Here is a 19,900-nt window from a genome sequence, read left to right as displayed (position 1 = left end):
AGACAACAGCAAGGCAGTGGAGCAACTAAACGCCCTTGCTGTCTCTGCCTGGCCAGCTCCCCTCTCTCCACTGGGATTCTCTGCCTCTGACCGTATTATGGGGGCTGAGTCCCTGGCTTACTAGTGCTCTCCCATGCACTCCCTTGGAGGGGTGCATCACTTAAGTGGGTTGCGTCAGTGACGTAATCTTTCTGTCCGGTTTACGCCCTCTTGGGCTCAGCGTTGGATGAGACCTTCATGGGTTATACTCAGCCTTGTCTCAGGGTAGTAAGTTTGTGGTTTGTTGATATTCCTCTAGTGGTGTGAGGGCTATGCTTTGGCAAAGTGGGTTGGGTTATATCCTGCCTAGTTGGCCCTGTCCGGGGGTATCTTCGGACGGGGCCACAGTGTCTCCCGACTCCCCCATCTCAGCCTCCAGTATCTATGCTGCAATAGTCTATGTGTCGGGGGGCTAGGAGCAGTCTGTTATGTCTGGTGTCTTGTGTGAATTGAAGTATGCTCCCTCTCTTTCTCTCCCTCCCCTCCCGGAGGAACTGAGCCCTAGGACCATGCCTTAAGACTACCTGGCCTGATGAGTCCTAGCTGTCTCCAGTCCACCTGGTTGTGCTGCTACCTCCAGTTTCAACTGTTCAACTGCCTGCGGCTATGGAATCCTGAACTGTTCACCGGATGTGCTACCTGAACCTGCTGTTTTCTACTCTCTCTCTCTCTCACTCTCTCTCTCCCCCTCTCTCTAGACCGCACCTGCTGTCTCGACCTCTGAATGCTCGACTATGAAAAGCCAACTGACATTTACTCCTGAGGTACTAACCTGTTGCACCCCCATATAACCACTGTGATTATTATTTGACCCTGCTGGTCATCTATGAGCGTTTGAACATCTTGAAGAACAATCTGGCCTTAATGGCCATGTACCCTTATAGTCTCCACCCGGAACAGCCAGAAGAGGACTGACCCCCCCCCCCCCCCCCCCCCCAGAGCCTGGTTCCTCTTGAAGGGGTTAGGGTCCCAAAGACCCTTCCCATTATTAATTAAGGGGACCTTAAGATTCATATGTTTTTCTGCAGGCCTTATAATAGATACGGTTGCTATGTGCCTAAAAACTCTACCACTATACCTTCCACAAGCCATCTATTTTAGTCTTTGTGGTTATGCCCTAGCTGTTGCAAGAGGGTGCTTGCAGGCTAGGTCTGAGTCAGACCGAAACTAGATAAAGAGAAGTAACCACTGTCTGGTTTTGACATTTTGATCTTGTGTGACAGTGGACAATGCTAATGAATTCAGAGAAGCTACTGTACTAGGTTGTCTTATAAGGTAACCTCAGCATATTGCTGTATACATACATTGACGTAGGTGATCATACCACCAGGGAGTGATCACATGTATAAAATCAGCTGCGCCCTCAGGAGGGGTTGCAGAACTTACTCTGAAACACACGTGCTGTGTTTCCGTTGTCAAGTTCTGTCTGCAATTGCATTAATAAAGGTTTGATTGATGTACTTAAAGAAGATATTGTCTGATTGCTGATTTTACCAATAAGCCAATGATTGACAAGGAACAAGGAACCTACCCCGACACTCTCTAGGTTTCTTCCTAGGTTCCTGCCTTTCTAGGGAGTTTTTCCTAGCCACCGTTCTACGACATCTGCACTGCTTGCTGTTTGGGGTTTTAGAATGAGTTTCTGTATAAGCACTTTGTGACATCTGCTGATGTAAAAAAAGGCTTCATAAATACATTTAATTTGATCTATGAGGGAGTCTGCATGCGTTTACATTAGCGGGAGTATGTTTCATATCGCTCTGAGTTAGCCTGCAACTGTATGTGGGTTTGTATTTGTTTGTAGGCGTGTGACGAGATGTCGAGGTTTGAACTTTGCTGCAGATTGTAGGTGTGTGATGTGTAGCATGGAAATGTAGGCCTGAAACCTTAAGGTTTATGGAGGAGAGGGCTAGTATATTACTGTAAACAGCAGCATACCTGGGATCAAATAATAACTTAAAACATGAAAAATATACTTTGATCTAGCCTGCATAGAGTGCCAAATGTGGGTTTTGGGTCTACTATATTGGTCAATTAAGCCAGACAAATTCAATCAAGCACAGATTATTTCAAATACTATTTAGAAATAGTGAACATCAGGCCTTTGTAAGAATGCAGGAAGAGAGAGGTGGAGATAGAGTGGACCTGAAACCTTGAAAGTTACAGAGGGCTGTCATATTTTTCAGGTGCAGTGGAAACAGAAATATCTCAAACGTGCAAACTGCGCCCATCTGACACTCCAAGCGCTGTAAGTTTTTGAAAGATTTCAAATAATATTTGAACCTAAGACAGAACAGCAGGACTCTGTAAGAATGTATTTTTATTTTTATGTAACCTATGCTATTTTTCTATTCACTTTTTTTTTACTATTTAACTAGGCAAGTCAGTTAAAAACAAATTGTTATTTACAATGATGGCCTACCAGAATGCAAAAGGCCTCCTGCGGGGACACGGGCTGTGATCTAAAAAAAAAAGATATATATATACATATATATGGGACAAAACACACATCACGACAAGAGAGACACAAACACTACATAAAGAGAGATGTAAAGACAACAACATAGCATAGCAGCAACACATGAAAACACATTGGTAGCAACACAACATGGCAGCAGCACAAAACATGGTACAAAAATGATTGGACAGACAACAGCACAAGGGGCAAGAAGGTAGAGACAACAATACATCATGTGAAGCAGCCACAACTGTCAGTAAGAGTATCCATGATTGAGTCTTTGAATGAAGAGATGGAGACAAAACGGTCCAGTTTGAGTGTTTTTTTTGCAGGTCGTTCCAGTCGCTATGGTGAAAGAGGAGTGATTACGATAGAGGAAACCAAGTCTAGATTTAATCTTTGCCTGCAGCTTTGATATGTGCTGAGAGAAGGACAGTGTACCGTCTAGCCATATTCCCAAGTACTTGTATGAGGTGACTACCTCAAGCTCTAAAACTTCAGAGGTAGTAATCACACCGGTGGGGAAAGGGGCATTCTTCTTACCAAACCACTTGACCTTTGTTTTGGAGGTGTTCAAGACAAGGTTAAGGGCAGAGAAAGCTTGTTGGACACTAAGAAAACGTTGTTTTATTCCGTACAACACAAAATCTGGGGAGGTGCCGGCTGAGTATAAGACTGTATCATCTGCACATAAGTGGATGAGAGAGCTTCCTACTGCTTGAGCTCTGTTGTTGATGTAAATTGTGAAGAGTGTGGGGCCTAGGATTAAGCCTTGGGGTACTCCCTTGGTGACAGGCAGTGGCTGAGCCTGAGACAGCAGATGTTCTGACTTTATATACTGCACTCTTTGAGAAAGGTAGTTGGCAAACCAGGCCAAAGACCCTTCAGAGACACCAATACTCCTTAGCCAGCCCACAAGAATGGAATGGGCTACCCTATTAAAAGCTTTGGCCAAGTCAATAAAAATAGCAGCACAATATTGCTTAAAATCAAGGGCAATGGTGACATAATTTAGGACCTTTAAGGTTGCAGTGACACATCCATAACCTGAGCGGAAACCAGACTGCATACCCGAAAGAATGCGACAGACATCACGAAAGCCAGTCAGTTGATTATTGACAAGTTTTTCCAACACTTTTGATAAACAGGGAAAATAATAAATTGACCTATAACAGATAGGATCAGTTTGATATCGCCCTTTAAATAAAAGATGCACCGTGGCTGCCTTCCAAGCAATGGGAACCTCCCCACAGAGGAGGGATTGGTTAAAAAGCTCAGAGATAGACTTGACGATTATATGGGCAGTAACCTTAAAGAAGAAAGTGTCTAAACCATCTGAACCAGATGTTTATTGGGGGTCAAGTTTAAGGAGCTCCTTTAGCACCTTGGACTCAGAAACCGCCTACAGGGAGATACTTTGTAGTGGGGCAGGGGAAAAAGACGGAGGAGCATAGTCACATTAGAAGGGGTGGGAGATGAGGAAATGTTGGACGGGCAAGGAGACATGGCTGAGTCAAATAGGAATCCTGGCTTAATGAAGTGGTGATTAAAGAGCTCAGCCATGTGCTCCTTGTCAGCAGCAACCACATCATCAACGTTGAGGGACATGGGCAGCTGTGATGAGGAGGGTTTATTCTCCAGGTCTGTAACCGTTTTCTAGAACTTCTTGGGGTTAGACCCACAGAGAGAGGGCTGCTCCTTAAAGTAACTCACTTTGGCCTTCCAGATAGCCTGATTGTACTTATTTCTAATTTGCTTGAACGAGAGCAAGTGAGCCGGAATGCCGTGTGCCGAGCGATTTTCCAAATAAAATTCTTGAGGTGGAGTAACTCTGCCAGATCACGGTCGAACCAGGGGCTGAACCTGTTTTTAATTCTCATTTAGCTTATGAGCGTGTATTTGTTACCACTGAAAATATCAAAAAAGAAGGGCCAAGCGTCTTCGACAGAGTGGATCAAGCTGATTCTATACCAATTTACAGAGGCCAGATCATGAAGGAAGGCTTGCTCATTACATTTTTTTAGCAAGCGTCTATGACAAGTCAGTACAGGTCGTTTCACTGAGCAGCCATTACGAACACAGGCTGTAAAACAGTGATCACTAAGGTCATTACATAAAACACCAGACTGATACCTATCAGGATTATTTGTAAGGATAAGATCAAGGAGAGTAGCCTTTTCTTTGTGTTTGGAGTCATACTGTGTGGGATTGGTTATAATCTGAGGAAGATTTAGAGAGCCCCATTTCTTTAGGACTTGGTCAGGTGGTTTAAACATGTCCCAGTTTAGGTCACCTAGCAGGACAAATTAAGACTTATTGTAAGGGGCCAGGAGAGAGTTTATGGCATTTAGGGTACAGGTTGGTACTGATGGTGGCCTATAACACCGAGCAACAGTCAACAAATAATTATTTGAAAGTTTAATGTGTAAATCCAGCAGATCAAATTGTTTGAGAACAGACTTGGTGGAGACAACCGAGCACTGAAAGTGTTCCTCGGAAAAGATTGCCACTCTACCACCTTTGGAAGATCTGCCTTGCCGAAAAAGGTTAACATCAGTGTTCAAAGCACTATTTCTTAACCACGTCTCAGTAATGACCAACACATCTGGATTGGAGCTGTGAACCCACACTTTCAATTGATACATTTTAGGTAATAAGCTTCTGGTGTTAACGTGCAGAAGTCCCAGGCTTTTACGTGAGCAGAAATCAGTGAAGCAGATATCAGAGCACAAATCAGAATTGGGACTAGCAACAGTAGATGGGCCAGTGTGTACTTGCACATTTCCAGATATAATCAATAGTAATACAATCAGGGAACAGCAGAGGACAGGGAGAGCTCTACAGTGCTGATTTATAACATATGAATGTGCATTAGATGGCAAGAAGATCATATTGTACAGCAATTTCATCAGGTAACATGAATACAAAGCCAGCAAAAGGTGGTTAGAATAGGATGGGAGGCCAAGAGTCTGAGTCCCGAGTGTGGAAACAAACAGACTTTCCCACGGTTGGGTAAACAAGCAAGTTCATAGTCAACAAATAGCATAAAGCACAAGCGAAAAATATAACTTTGGGCTAGCCGTTGTAAGTTCAGAGTCACTTGCCTCAACAGTGCATGTGTGCTGGAGACAAGAGAAAGCTCGGAAGAGAGGGGGGAGTGTGGCGGGGGTACCTATACCAGATAGGGGGAGACAGGCCAGAGCAAACGGTGAACAGATCGCCAGGTGGAATCCAAGCAGCAGTGCAGCAGGCAATGGGAAGGAGGTGTCAGACCCACTTGGTAGAAGCTATTTTCGGGAGGCAGATTCCTTGTAGAAAATCCCAGCTAACGTAGCTAGTATGTCTCTGTCCATCTTTTCCACGTGGAAAACGAGGCCGCTAGCTAGCTTTATCTTGTCAGTGTTGGCGAATGGTGCTTTACAATGTCCAAACAAAGTTGTCCTGTGGCTGTTGTATTTTGGGGATTCTGAGGAGGATATTTTCTCTGCACAGATGGAGAGGGCTTCAAAGGCCTCTGCATTTGGGTGGGGAGAGGCTGTGAAACTCTCCTGCATTTTTTGAGGTTTCACACCTCTCACCTCACACTTCAGTGCTAATTTCAGTCAGATTATTTCCTAGCAGATTAGTAGCCTTATTTATTAACCTTCATATAACAAAATTACCTCGAGATTGTCTTTTACTTTTTGGCTTCAGAAAGTAGGTTCAGTCTGAACATTACTCATACAATTTTGTTTTGGATGGTATTTCCAGGTTCCGGTATGTTTCTTCTGCAGGTCCTGGCTTGTTAGAGGTATTTTTCCATGATAGTACTCGGTAGTAATAGTCCATTCAGGTAATTTTGTCCAAAATCAAGGTTTTGGGTATTGAATTGTGAATTGCAACAAACGCTGACACTAATCCAAGTTATCCAAGTATATCGGACCAAATAATGAAAGACAAGCATTGTAATTTTGAATTCCGTAAAGTCCGTGTGGAAGAGGGAAACAATTATTGTTGTCTATCAACAATGACAAGCCACCGGGGTCTGACTATCTGGATGGAAAATGACTGAGGACAATAGCAGACGATATTGCCACATCTTCAATTTAAGCCTACTAGAAAGTGTGTGCCCTCAGACCTGGAGGGAAACTAAAGTCATTCAGCTACCCAAGAATAGTACTGGCTCAAATAACCAATCCATAGTAAACAAAAATTGACAACAGACTTTCAGCACGCTTATAGGGAAGGACACTCAACAAGCACAGCAATTCCACAAATGACTGGCTGAGAGAAATTGATGACAAAATGATTGTGGGGGCTGTCTTGTTAGACGTCAGTGCAGATTTTGACATTATCAATCATTGTCAGCTGCTGGAAAAACATATGTGTTATGGCTTTACAACCCCTGCTATAATGTGGATAAAGCTTCCCCAGGGTAGCTGTTTAGGCCCCTTGCTTTTTTCAATCTTTACTAACAACATGCCACTGACTTAGAGTAAAACCAGAGTGTCTATGTATGTGGATGACTCAACACTATACACGTAAGCTACCACAGCGACGTAAATGACTGCAATACTATACACGTCAACTTCCACAGCGACTGAAATGACTGCAACACTTAACAAAGAGCTGCTGTTAGTTTCAGAGTGGGTGGAAAGGGATTTGTTGGACCTAATTATTTCTAAAACGAAAAGCATTGTATTTGGGACAAATCGTTCACTAAACCCTGAACCTCAACTAAATCTCGTAACAAATAACGTGGAAATTGAGCAGGTTGAGTTGACTAAACTGCTTGGAGTAAGCCTGGATTGTCATGGTCAAAGCGTATTGATACAACAGTAGCTAAAATGGGGAGAAATCTGTCCATAATACATATGCCACACTCTGCCATCTTAACAACACTATCAACAAGGCAGGTCCTACAAGCCCTAGTTTTGTACCACCTTGACTACTGTTCAGTTGTTTGGTCAGATGCTACAAGAAAAGGACTTAGGAAAATTGCAATTGGCTCAGAACATTGAAGCACGGCTGGACCTTGGATGTACACAGAGAGCTAATATTAATCAAATCCATGTCAATCTCACCTGGCTCAAAGTGGAGGAGAGATTGACTTCATCACTACTTGTATTTCTGAGAGGTATTGACATTGTAACGATGTACACTGAGAAGCAAGCTCAGGGAGTGAATACATTTAATTAATTAACAAATGAACAAAACAAGACACACAAACAAGACACCAACATGAAACAGCAACAATGACGACTGGGGAAGAAACCAAAGGGAGTGACATATAAAGGGCAGGTAATCAAGGAGGTGATGGAGTCCAGGTGAGTGTCATTATGCGCGTACCGCTGGTGACAGGTGTGCGCCATAATGAGCAGCCTGGTGACCTAGAAGCCAGAATGGGAGCACACGTGTCAGACATGTTGAATGCTGTCTGTTTGAACTACTGGCACACAGCTCGGACATCCATGCATACCCCACAAGACATGCCACAAGAGGTCTCTTCACAGTACCCAAGTCCAGAGCAGACTATGGGAGGCGCACAGTACTACATTGAGCCATGACTACATAGAACTCTATTCCACATCAAGTGACTGATGCAAACAGTCAAATTATGTTTCAAAAAACAGATAATAAACACTTTATGGAACAGCGGGTACTGTGAAGCAACACAAACATAGGCACAGACACATGCATGCACACACACGATAACATACACACTATACACGCACATACACATGGATTTAGAACTGTAGATGTGGTGGAATAGGGGCCTAAGGGCACACAGTGTGTTGCAAAATCTGTGAACGTATTGTAATGTTTTTTTTAAATTGTATAACCTGCCTTAATTTTGCTGGACCTCAGGAAGAGTTACTGCTGCCAGCAGCTAATGGGGATCCATAATAAATACAAAAATTAGAATGAAGGTTTTGATGTTGAGGTTAGTATCCTGTATAAGTCCTTGCAAAAAAAAATCAAGTTTATCTACATTTATCCAACTCTAATTCCATATTTTTGCAGAAGAACTCATGGGCCCATGCTCGCTGTTACTTTGTATATCACTTCATAAAGCTGGAGGGAGAGGTGGGCCTTAAATCCTTGAGGGTTACAGAGGGTTGTTATATTACTGTAACAGCAGCAGCTGCTTTTCAGGTCTCTGTGAGAGGGCAGGCAGGGAGAGGGGTCTAAAACTGCCATGCAGGGAGATGTAGCTGGCCTTTCAATGAACAGCTGGCCTTTCACTGCATGACTGAAAGCCTGAACAAACAACAACAAATAATGACCTCACTATCTGGAATACATACTGCCCACATACTAGCTATGCTCTGAGTACATCTTCATTAAGGAACTATGGGATATGTAGTGTTCTAGGGGAGGAGTACGCAGCTACATTTGGCCGAAGGAAGATTTTTGTCAGAGAGAAAATAATTATAAAAACAATTAGTTGTGAGGCCGATTGCATGCACTGCCAAATTCTCTAAACTGGAAGTGGCTTATGGTAAACAAATGAACAGTCAATTCTCTGGCAACAGCTACACTAACATTCAAAAGCACAGTTTTTTGACCATTAAAATAACATCAAATTGATCAGAAATACAGCGTAGACATTGTTAATGCTGTAAATGACTATTGTAGCTGGAAATGGCAGATTTGTAATGGAATATCTATATAGGCTTACAGAGGTACATTATCAACAACCATCACTACTGTGTTCCAATGGCACGTTGTGTTAGCGTATCCAAGTTTATCATTTTAAAAGGCTAATGGATCATTAGAAAACCCTTTTGCAAGTATGTTAGCACAGCTGAAAACTGTTGTTCTAATTAAAGAAGCAATAAAACTGGCCTTCTTTAGACTAGTTGAGTATCTGGAGCATCAGCATTTGTGGGTCCAATTACAGGCTCAAAATGGCTAGAAACAAAGAACTTTCTTCTGAAACTCATCAGTTTATTCTTGTTCTGAGAAATCAAGGCTATTCCATTAGAGAAATTGCCAAGAAACTGAAGATCTCGTACAACGCTGTGTACTACTCCCTTCACAGAACAACGCAAACTGGCTCTAACCAGAATAGAAAGGGGAGTGGGAGGCCCCGGTGCACAACTGAGCAAGAGGATAAGTACATTAGAATGTCTAGTTTGAGAAACAGACGCATCACAAGTCCTCAACTGGCAGCTTCATTAAATATTACCCGCAAACACCAGTCTCAGCGTCAACAGTGAAGAGGCGACACCGAGATGCTGGCCTTCTAGGCAGAGTTCCTCTGTCCAGTCTCTGTGTTCTTTTGCCTATATTTTCTTTTTATTGGCCAGTCTGAGATATGTATTTTTCTTTGCAACTTTGCCTAGAAGGCCAGCATCCCGGAGTCGCCTCTTCACTGTTGACGTTGAGACGGGTGTTTTGTGGGTAATATTTAATGAAGCTGCCATTTGAGGACTGATTCTCATGTAAAATAGCCTTTAGAGTGTCTAAAATATCACCCATAATATTTGTTTTGGATAGAAATGCTCAAAATTACCAGGAAGTTTGAAAAGACAGGCTGAGTGGGCAGGGAGCTTAAATGTATGAGTTCGCCTTGACTAACAGCGCTTTTAAACAACTATGTCAAGCAACTTGGATGCAGTGAGCAGTGTTGCAGTAAAATCATCTCAAGCTAATTTGGTGATACACAAAGAAACTCAAACAACATCAAAATTGCTTAAATGAGGTCAGGTTAAAAAAAAAATCTATGTGTTTATATTTACACAGTAACTTCGGAAAATATTCGGACCCCTTGACTTCTTCCACATTTTACTACGCTCCAAATTCCTCACCAATCTACACAGAATACTCCATAATGACAAAATGAAAACAGGCTTTTAGAAATGTTAGCAAATGTATTTTAAAAAAAGGAAAAAAAATACCTTAGTTACATGAGTATTCAGACCCTATGCTATGAGACTTGAAATTGAGCTCAGGTGCTTCCAGTTTCCATTGATCATCCTTGAGATTGGAGTCCAGTTATTGGAGTCCACCTGCAGTAAATTAAATTGATTGGACATGATTTGGAAAGGCACACACCTGTCTATATAAGGTCCCACTTTTGACAGTGCATGTCAGAGCAAAAACCAAGCCATGAGGTTGAAGGAATTGTCCGTAGAGCTCCTAAACAGGATTGTATTGAGGCACAGATCTGGGGAAGGGTACCAAAACATTTCTGCAGCATTGAATGTCCCCAAGAACACAGTGGCTTCCATCATTCTTAAATGGAAGATGTTCGGAACCACCAAGACTCTTCCTAGAACTGGCCGCCAGACCATACTGAGCAATCGGGGGTGAAGGGCCTTGGTCAGGGAGGAGACCAAAAACCTGACGGACACTCTGACAGAGCTCTAGAGTTCCTCTGTGGAGATGGGAGAACCTTCCAGAAGGACAAGCATCTCTGCAGCACTCCACCAATCAGGTCCAGACGGAAGCCACTCCTCAGTGAAAGGCACATGACATCCCGCTTGGAGGTTGCCAAATGGCACCTAAAGACTGTCAGACCATAAGAAACAAGATTCTTTGGGCTGATGAAAACAATGAATGACAAGCGTTACGTATGGAGGAAACCTGGCACCATCCCTATGGTGAAGCACAGATGTTAAAGCATCATTATGTGAGGATGTTTTTCAGCAGCAGGGACTAGGCGACTAGTCAGGATCGAGGAAAAGATTAATGGAACAAAGTACAGAGGGATCCATGATGAAAACCTGCTCCAGAGTGCTCAGGACCTCAGACTGGGGAGAAGGTTCACCTTCCAACAGGACAATCACCCTAAGCAGACAGCCAAGACAACGCAGGATTGACTTCCGGACAAGTCTCCCGATCAAACATCTCTGGGGAGACCTGAAAAAACCTGTGCAGCAATGCTCCCCAAGCGACCTGACAGTGCCTGCAGAGAATGGGAGAAACTCCCTAAATACAGGTGTGCCAAGCTTGTAGTGTCATACCCAAGAAGACTTGATGCTGTAATCACTGCCAAAGGTGCTTCAGCAAAGTACTGAGTACAAATTCTGAATAATTATGTAAATTTGATATTTCAGTTTTGTATTTTTAATAAATTAGCAACAATGTCTGAACCTGTTTTTGCTTTGTCAAAATTGTGTATTAAGTTGAGATTCAATCAATTTCAGAATAAGGCTGTAATATAACATAATTGGGAAAAATGTCAAGGAGTCTGAATACTTTTCAAAGGCACTGTATATCCCATTTGGCATGTCTCTTGTGATGTTATCACAGCAACACTGATTGATGTGTTGACTTGACAACTGCGTCAGAGTTTTGAACAACCCTCCCTCCCCACTTTTGTTCCATGCTGGCTGAAGACCTAGCTAGCCAGTAACTAGCTAACACCAGACACAGATGAAAGAGGAAATATAAGTATCTTTTCCATAGATGAACTGGGTAAACTTTTAATGGTGCACTATTTGCAGAGACACTACAGTCAAATGTTGGCACCAGTAGTAGCTCCTAGCTATATAAACCATGCCCCTCTCCAAACAAGCCTTCTCTGACGTTGGTTACAAGGCGGTACTTATTTACATTTCTCAACCTGAAACGTTCTCTGTAGATCCTTTTGAAGAACCATACATGTTTTTAAAATTCTGGTCAGCCATCTCATATTGTTAAAATTCCATTGGCGTTATTGTGTTAATTGACAAGTTGAATCAAGAGAGCTAGCTCTGGAACAGCTGGGGATCCCCGAGGAGAGCATTAAGAAAATACATTTAAAACAAACCATTCTCAATTGACAGAAGCCCATACATGAGTGTTTCACACAACCCTACCACTAACCATAGACATAATATGCACTTGCATAACACAACACCTTGGATGAACTGGAATGACCACACAAACCACACACCAAAATATCTTAATGAGCCACCTTCCCTCCATTTGAATTATCACTGAAAGAGCAAAGAACCATTTTGTGAACTGTAAATAACCATTGAAGAGCTCAAAGGGTTATTTGAGTCATTATGGTTCCACATAGAACCCTCACCCTTCCCAAAGAAACTTTGAAGAACTCAATTTATTTTGTGGGTATGTGTGTAATGCAAAAGGATGGGCAAAACAGGACACAATTCAGACAGAAAATACAGTGATCAGTGTATCAAAATAAACTACAAAACACTTGTTTTTCTTATGTATTTTATTAAAATACATACTCAAATACAAAAATACATTTGCAAGTAACGGTTGCAAAAATGTTTCTTGTTATAACTGTGATATGGTGTTGTTAATCTACCTTAGTTGAGCAAGTCACTCCGGATAGGAGTGTCTGCTAAATGACCAAAATGTAAATGTATATGTGAAAATGAACATACCAAAATCAACAACAAAGCACACTGGGGTACTATTAATGGCTTTGTTTCAGGACAGAGCTCATTAGAATAATACTCAGCAGGCTTTGCAATTTTTACAAAAAAAATTGACATTTTAGTCATTTACCAGACAATCTTATCCAGAGTGGTTTACAATTAGTGCATCCATCTTAAGATAGCTAGGTGAGACAACAACATATCAAAATTGTATCAAGTATATTTTCCCTCAGCAAAGTATTTATCAACATGTTTATATATACAGTAACAGTCAAAAGTTTGGACACACCTACTCATTCCAAGGTTTTTCTTTATTTGTACTATTTTCTACATTGCAGAATAATAGTGAAGACATCAAAATGATGAAATGACACATATGGAATCATGTAGTAACCAAAAAAGTTATATTTTATATTTGGAGGAAAAAAAAACTCTACCCCTGATGTTTTCAACTGTTCCATATCTTTTTCATTTTTTAGTAATTGCCCTGACATTGCTCAGTGGTATATTCAATCGTTTGTGGATCTTCTTGTAGCCATGAACAGATTTATGAAGGTCTACAACCATTTGTCTCTTTTGAACTGCCAGTTCTTTTGTTTTCTTCATGGTGTTGGATGACAGTGGGATATTGCATGTGTGTTACCTCATCTTTATACCCTAGTGAAACAGGAAGTGATGTAATGGCTCAATATAATTCCTTAAGACTTAGATCAACTTAAATAAGTCAAATTTAATTTGTGGTTTATTTTTGGTAGATTTCTTCTGATTTTCCCATGATGTCAAGGAAAGAGGCACTGAGTTTGAAGGTAGGCCTTACAATACATCCACAGGTACACTTCCAATTGACTCAAATGATGCCAATTAGCCTATCAGACGCTTCTAAAGCCATGACATCATTTTCTGGAATTTTCCAAGCTGTTTAAAGGCACAGTCAACTTAGTGTATGTAAACTTCTGACCCACTGGAATTGTGGGTGAAATTATCTGTATGTAAACAATTGTTAGGAAAATTACTTGTGTCGTACACGAAGTAGACGTCCTAACCGACTTGCCAAAACTACAGTTTGTTAACAAGAAATTTGTGGAGTGGTTGAAAAATGAGTTTTAATGACTCCAACCTAAGTGTATGTAAACTTCCAACTTCAACTGTATAAGTTTTATTTTAACTGACAAATAAAATCAATCAATCCAAACTGTGCAGCAGCTGGTTGATGAATGGAAAGAGACACCTAATACAGAATACCGAAAAGTTGAATGACATTCGGACATTGTCAAGCCAAGGCTTCTGACCCTTAGCCCTCCGTGGAATCGACAGTACCACAAAAGAATGCTGAAGTGGCAAAGTCGATATCCACGTTTAGAAACACAGGATCCCTACAGTTATTGTTATTTGTGGTTGTAAACACATTATTTTGAGTTAATTCTATGAGGTTGGAGGGTGTTCAATATATTTTATAGTACAAGGGTCAGGTGAAAATATGTTTAACTTTGGGTAGTTGGGGGGGTGTATTTTTTTTAATAACACCTTGAGGCAGACCAGTCCCTGCCTAGTAAATTCCGATCTGTCCCTAACATTAATCCAATCTGAAATGAATTAAATGTTGAGGCCTGTGGTTGAATTTTAATTCAAATAAGGTTCAAATTTGGTAGAATATTGTGTGGTCTATGTTTGTGCATTGCCAAATAGATGTCCACATAATGTATTCATGTTGACAGGATTATTATGTTGAACTAATGTGCATTCTGCTTGTTAACCAGTTGTCAACTTGTTCATGCCTAAGGGAGATAGGACTGTGTACAGACAAAAAAAATATTAGGGTTCCTCAAGAGTTCTTTGGGAAGGGTGCTGGTTCTATGTGGAACCATAATGACTCAATAATCCTTTGAGCTCTTCAATGGTTCTTCACAGTTCACATAAGGGTTCTTTGCTCTTTTAGTGATAATTAAAATGTAGGGGAGGCGGCTCATTAAGATATGAGTGGGGCTTTTTTTGTGCAACCGTGAGTGAGAGTGTCCTTCTAGTTTATCTAACGTGTTGTGTTATGCCCCTCTATATGATTATGGGCAGTGGCATATCTTGTGAAAGATTTTGCATGGCCTTGCGTCAATTGAAAATGGTTGACTAAATCAGTCAGAGTTCCTCAATTCTCTCCTCATGGACCCCCAGCTGTTCCAGAGGTAGCTCACTTGAATCAACTCAACACCTATGAATTTATTGCAACACAGAACCTTTCAGATTGATAACGGTTATTTATAGAACCCTTCTCCATAAAATAAACAGTTATTTATAAAGGTTCTAAAAATGACCATAAAAAAGTGTTATATATAGCCCCAAAAAGGATTGTAACCATAGCGGAGCTCTTTTTTAGTTCTAGAAAGAACCTTTTTAATGGTTCTTTATAGAACCTTAGGAAAGGGTGTTTTATAGCATCATACGGGTTCCATTTAGAACCTCATGAGCATGGTTCTTTATAGAACCTTGAAAAAAGTGTTCTATATAGCACCAAAAAGGGTTCCACTATGGTTACAAGCCAAAGAACCCCAATCTGGTACTATTTAGAGACATTATTTTTTTGTCTGTAGGTCTCTGGGAATGAACAGACACACGTGGAGTTTTGGGAAACATAAATAATTGCTAGAATATCTGTGTAACCCTTTATGTAAACATGTGTGCTAAAAAAATTGGGAATTTACTTTAAACTGTAGAGTAAAATGTGCACAATGTGAGTTAAAGGCAACTTCCTCACAACAATAAACCAACCATCAGCACCATGGACAGCACCACCATAAGCATCTCCCAGAAGTGCTGTGTGGGTGGTTCAGACGGAGAACAACACTTGACAACATTCTTCCATCACATTACAGCCTTGGATACATTTTTGGTGATTGGATCAATTTGTTGTGTAATGGTTTATACCAGGCAAATAAAATTAGAATGAAGACCTCCCTATTCCTCTCAGAAGTCAAATTCTTACTGCTCGTTTGGGCATCTTCAAAGGACCAGCTGTGCTGTGCTACTTGATATGCAATCATCTTTGACTGTTGATTATTCCCCCCCCCCCCCCCCCCCCAAAAAAAACGACACATCCAGAATAACGATACATCTAGCAGACAAAGCACAAAGATTCGATTTGGAATTAAAAACATTCTGACATAACCCTAACCCGCACATTGAGTATTTGGATGGGTATATTTGTCATTCATTTATTACATTTGCTCATTATTTATACGTGTGTAATACATTTGTATATTGACACACATTTGTGCGTTTAGGATTTTGTATATCTCTGTATCCCTGCGCGTTAAACAGAGAGCCCCGGTAGGGTCAGGCTGTGTGACATTCATTGGGCGCTTCTGGCGCTATCTGCGCCCGTGTAGCACAATGTATCCACATCATCGCCATGTAATCCCACCCGTTAATCTGTTTAAATGCGGAAACTGTATGATTTACCGGAGCACTGTCTAGCGAGCAGGCACTGGGTAGCCTCTTAATCTTTTATCGGACCAATTAACCGCCCGCCACGTTGTAGCTCTAATACAGAGGGGAAAATGGCGTGTGTTTAAACCTACTTGGGTGAGTTCTGTGCCCATCAAGACGAGGACGATAAGACTCAGGATCTTGCTCGAGGGCTGCATCTCTTGCCTCCGGTGTGTGGAACGTACCAATGCTCTCACATGCAGATCGGTTCCTTTGCGTCCCCCGCACGGCAGTCCTCTCCTCTCCACTCCCTCCTAGTGCTGAGGTCGCTCGACGTCTGTTTATCACTCAGCAATCAAAAAGTAGAAAGCGATAAATCTGTGCGGAAACACAGTCTCTTCGCATATTTAAAAAAAAATAATAATAATCTCGGCTCCTCTCGGTCTCCGTGTTTCTGCTCTCTCTCTTTCGTCCTCCTTTTCGTCCTCTAATCGCCACTACGGGTTCTGATAAACATTTGCGAAGGAAGACGTTGGTTTACGGAAAGCTGCACCGGTTACTCAGATTTTGCCAAAACTTTGCTCCCCTGCCTCGAGCCTCAGAATAGCGATTGGTGAAAAAATGTGAGAGACGGCGGAGTTGTCCACGGTGTTGAACCAGGAAGTGACATGCCAGAGCGTGGGAAAATCAAACAGGGAGCGCACGAGAGATATGAGAGGAGGCCTAATATTTGATTTTTTGTATCGTGTCCCTCAATTCTAGTATTTCATTTATTTGTCACAGGTTTATTAAACTAAAGCTGGCCTGTCTGTGTTCTAGATTAGTCCATTGGGAGTTTCTTCTTTGATTTGGCTCATATTCCAAAATAATGGTATTCATTTCACATACACCTCTGTTCATTGATATTGAAATAAGACATGACCATAGTCTGTAGACATGACCATAGTCTGCAAGGCTGAAATCGTGTGTTTGTTTGTAAATTGAGAAATTGATTAAGCAACACTGGCGGTAACAGTGGCTTCACTGTCAAAATAGAAAGACTCAAAACACTGGGATTGTGTAATGTTGTTTGTGTTGCATGAAACCATGAAAAGTAGTGTCGAGATCTCGTTTTTTGGAAGGTGTTTGAATGTAAACCGAATGTAAGTGTTACGATGCACAGAAAGTGTTTTTAAAAAAATGGAATAGCCTTATTCTGAAACACCCAGAGTGGTTCTTCAATCTGAGTATTAGTGTTTTTAAGAGAGGGTTTGAAAACACTTTGAGTTTCAGTGTATGTAAAATGCAGCATCAAAACAAATATAAATATATATTTTTAGCAGACTGTGTGAGACTGAGAAATGCAAACGGTTTCTACCTTAGATATTGATTAATGATAAGGGTCTATGAAGAAATGTTTGTTGTGGAATTCTAATTCTAACTATATTTTATGAGAATAACCAAAGATAGAGAAAATGAAGTTATTGAACTCATTGGAAGTCTGTTTTTAATATCCTTGCACTTCCTATTTTGCCCTGTGGCTCTGTTTTTCGAGGACTGTAGGTCATTAAAAAATGTTCAGACTTCATTGTTATTTTACACAATGTTGTATGCATGTTTGAAGAAAGAAAAGTACACCTCTATATTAGTATTAAGCAACTCGTTGTGCCATGAGGCATAATTGCTCACAATGAACAGATTTAAAAACCGTCAGGCAAAATGAAGTTCAACGATGAGACGACCCATTCCCACATTTCTAGCTTGTGATGTTGGAGGCTAATACCGTATCCTGCCATGTTTCTGGAAAACCTGCAGTTGCTCCTGGGGGATCGAGAACTGTGCCTGCCAAAATGGGTTAAACGGGCAAATGATCAGATGCATAAATCAATGTTAAACATTAAAATACTCCAAAAGAAGGGATCAAAGGATGTACTCGACAGGATTTGAAACCCCATAATAATGTTTAGGAGCTTCAGAGAGAGGAAACGACACCAAAAGAGGAAGTATCTAACTGAACTCGAAACACCAAAACAGGTGTTGCAGAACACTTGATTAAGTGGGGTTAAATCACACCAAGTAATGTTTCAAAACATCTCAGGATAATGTGTTTCAATACTCCAGCAAAGTTAAGGTTTTGGCTCCTTCGGATCGGTTACAGCTCAGTTGCCACTTGTTTTGGTGTTACAAAGCACTTCATTTTAACAGTGTAGGTAGGCTGCAACTACAGCCTGTTCTTGATACGCTTTACCCAACTGCACACTAGGGATATCGCTGTTCATGAAATTGACTGCGACCGTAGTTGGAATTGAAAGTGCAGTTCAACACTTTTCATCCGAATGCCTTCCTCTCGTAGCCACATGTGATGGACAATGTGTTAAAGTGCTGTGTGTCAGCTTGAAGAGGGTTTTATAGACTTTTATAGACTGTCACTGGAAGCTGGCTTATGTCCTCCCTCAAACTAAAGTGAAAATATGTTGGTGGTGTGTGTGTCTGTGTGTACGTGTGTGTCTAGAGGGGGTATGTGTGTGTGGGGGTGTGTGTATGTGCCACAGGTAAGTGTGTGTAACTGAGTTTCTATGCTACAATATTATGCATGGAGAGAATCTAACTATTTGGATTGGGTATATTAGTGCACAGGGGGTCTTGTTTGTGTATGCAGTAGCCCACAGTGCTGGGCCGCTGTGTGTAAGCCTATGTGCTTTGTCACTTTAGTGGTCTATTTAGCATTCTCCCTCTGTGCCGAGCTCATTTCATTGTGTGCTTCAGTAATGGCCTCTTTTCTCTCAGATGCAGACCAAAAGTAATTCCTCTGTCAATTGCTTGCCCGAGAAGTCTTTGATGCGATTCCATGGCCGCCAGGCTGCCTGCGTCTCGATGGAATTGTGTCATACACTAACAGCTTAAAGGCATGTAGCATCAGACACACACGCCTTAATTTGTTAAACAGCTTACAGAGGGACCCAGCTAGCTGTAGCTGGCTAAATGTGTTCACTTACATCTACTCTACTAGCTACAAAGGACTGAGCCAATGAAGTACATAGTGTATGTCCCGAATGGCACCCTATTCCCTTTATAGATACTATGGGGTAATTTAGAGATACTATGGGGTAATGTAATGTGGAGAACATGCTACATAACATGCTGCATAGACTACTAGTCGTTAGTTTTACTAACTGTTTTTCCTTAAGATAGTGAAGTCGGGTAAACATCTTATTACACTTTTACCCTCTATTGCTTTGTGCACAAAATAGTTTTTTATATGGGTGGGCTTTCGAAAGGAAAAGCTAGCTACATTAGGTGCCCTCAAATTAGCTGAGAGGTTAATGGGAAAAAGCTTGACTGCATGTAGCCTAAAAGCTATTGTTGTTCAGAACCAGCAGAGCATTACCGCTTAAGTCCCAAATGGCACCCTATTTCCAATATAGTGCACTACATCTGACCTGGGCCCATATCGCTGTTGTCAAAAGTAATGCTCTATATAGTGAATAGGGTGCCATTTGGGATGAACACACTGTCTGTTTAGAGTGGTTAAGCTGCTCTACTCTCAGTCTTGAAAGAAGTAATACAATATGCCTACAATCTAAACATTTTATGGCGCCTCCATTATCATGGGACTTGAGTAATATATCACCATGTTGTGGCCTACAGTGTTCCTATTGAGCTAATAAAGAGTGAGAAAGAGAGA

The 19,900-nt window shown here is 41.3% G+C and overlaps 1 protein-coding gene across 1 annotated transcript in view; it reads right to left on the bottom strand.

The window, feature by feature from the left end:
• The window catches only part of LOC139388399 (noelin-like), a 54,014-nt gene extending 37,466 nt beyond the window's left edge, over nt 1–16,548 (bottom strand). Inside the window, exon 1 of the mRNA XM_071135038.1 lies at nt 16,389–16,548. Coding sequence (XP_070991139.1) covers nt 16,389–16,454 — 66 coding nt within the window. The 5' untranslated portion in view covers nt 16,455–16,548. The remainder of the gene's footprint in view (nt 1–16,388) is intronic.
• Nucleotides 16,549–19,900: the final 3,352 nt, after the last annotated feature.

Source organism: Oncorhynchus clarkii, chromosome 29, assembly GCF_045791955.1.
Source record: "Oncorhynchus clarkii lewisi isolate Uvic-CL-2024 chromosome 29, UVic_Ocla_1.0, whole genome shotgun sequence".
Classification (NCBI taxonomy): Eukaryota; Metazoa; Chordata; class Actinopteri; order Salmoniformes; family Salmonidae; genus Oncorhynchus; species Oncorhynchus clarkii.
This window is presented reverse-complemented; position numbering and strand designations above follow the sequence as displayed.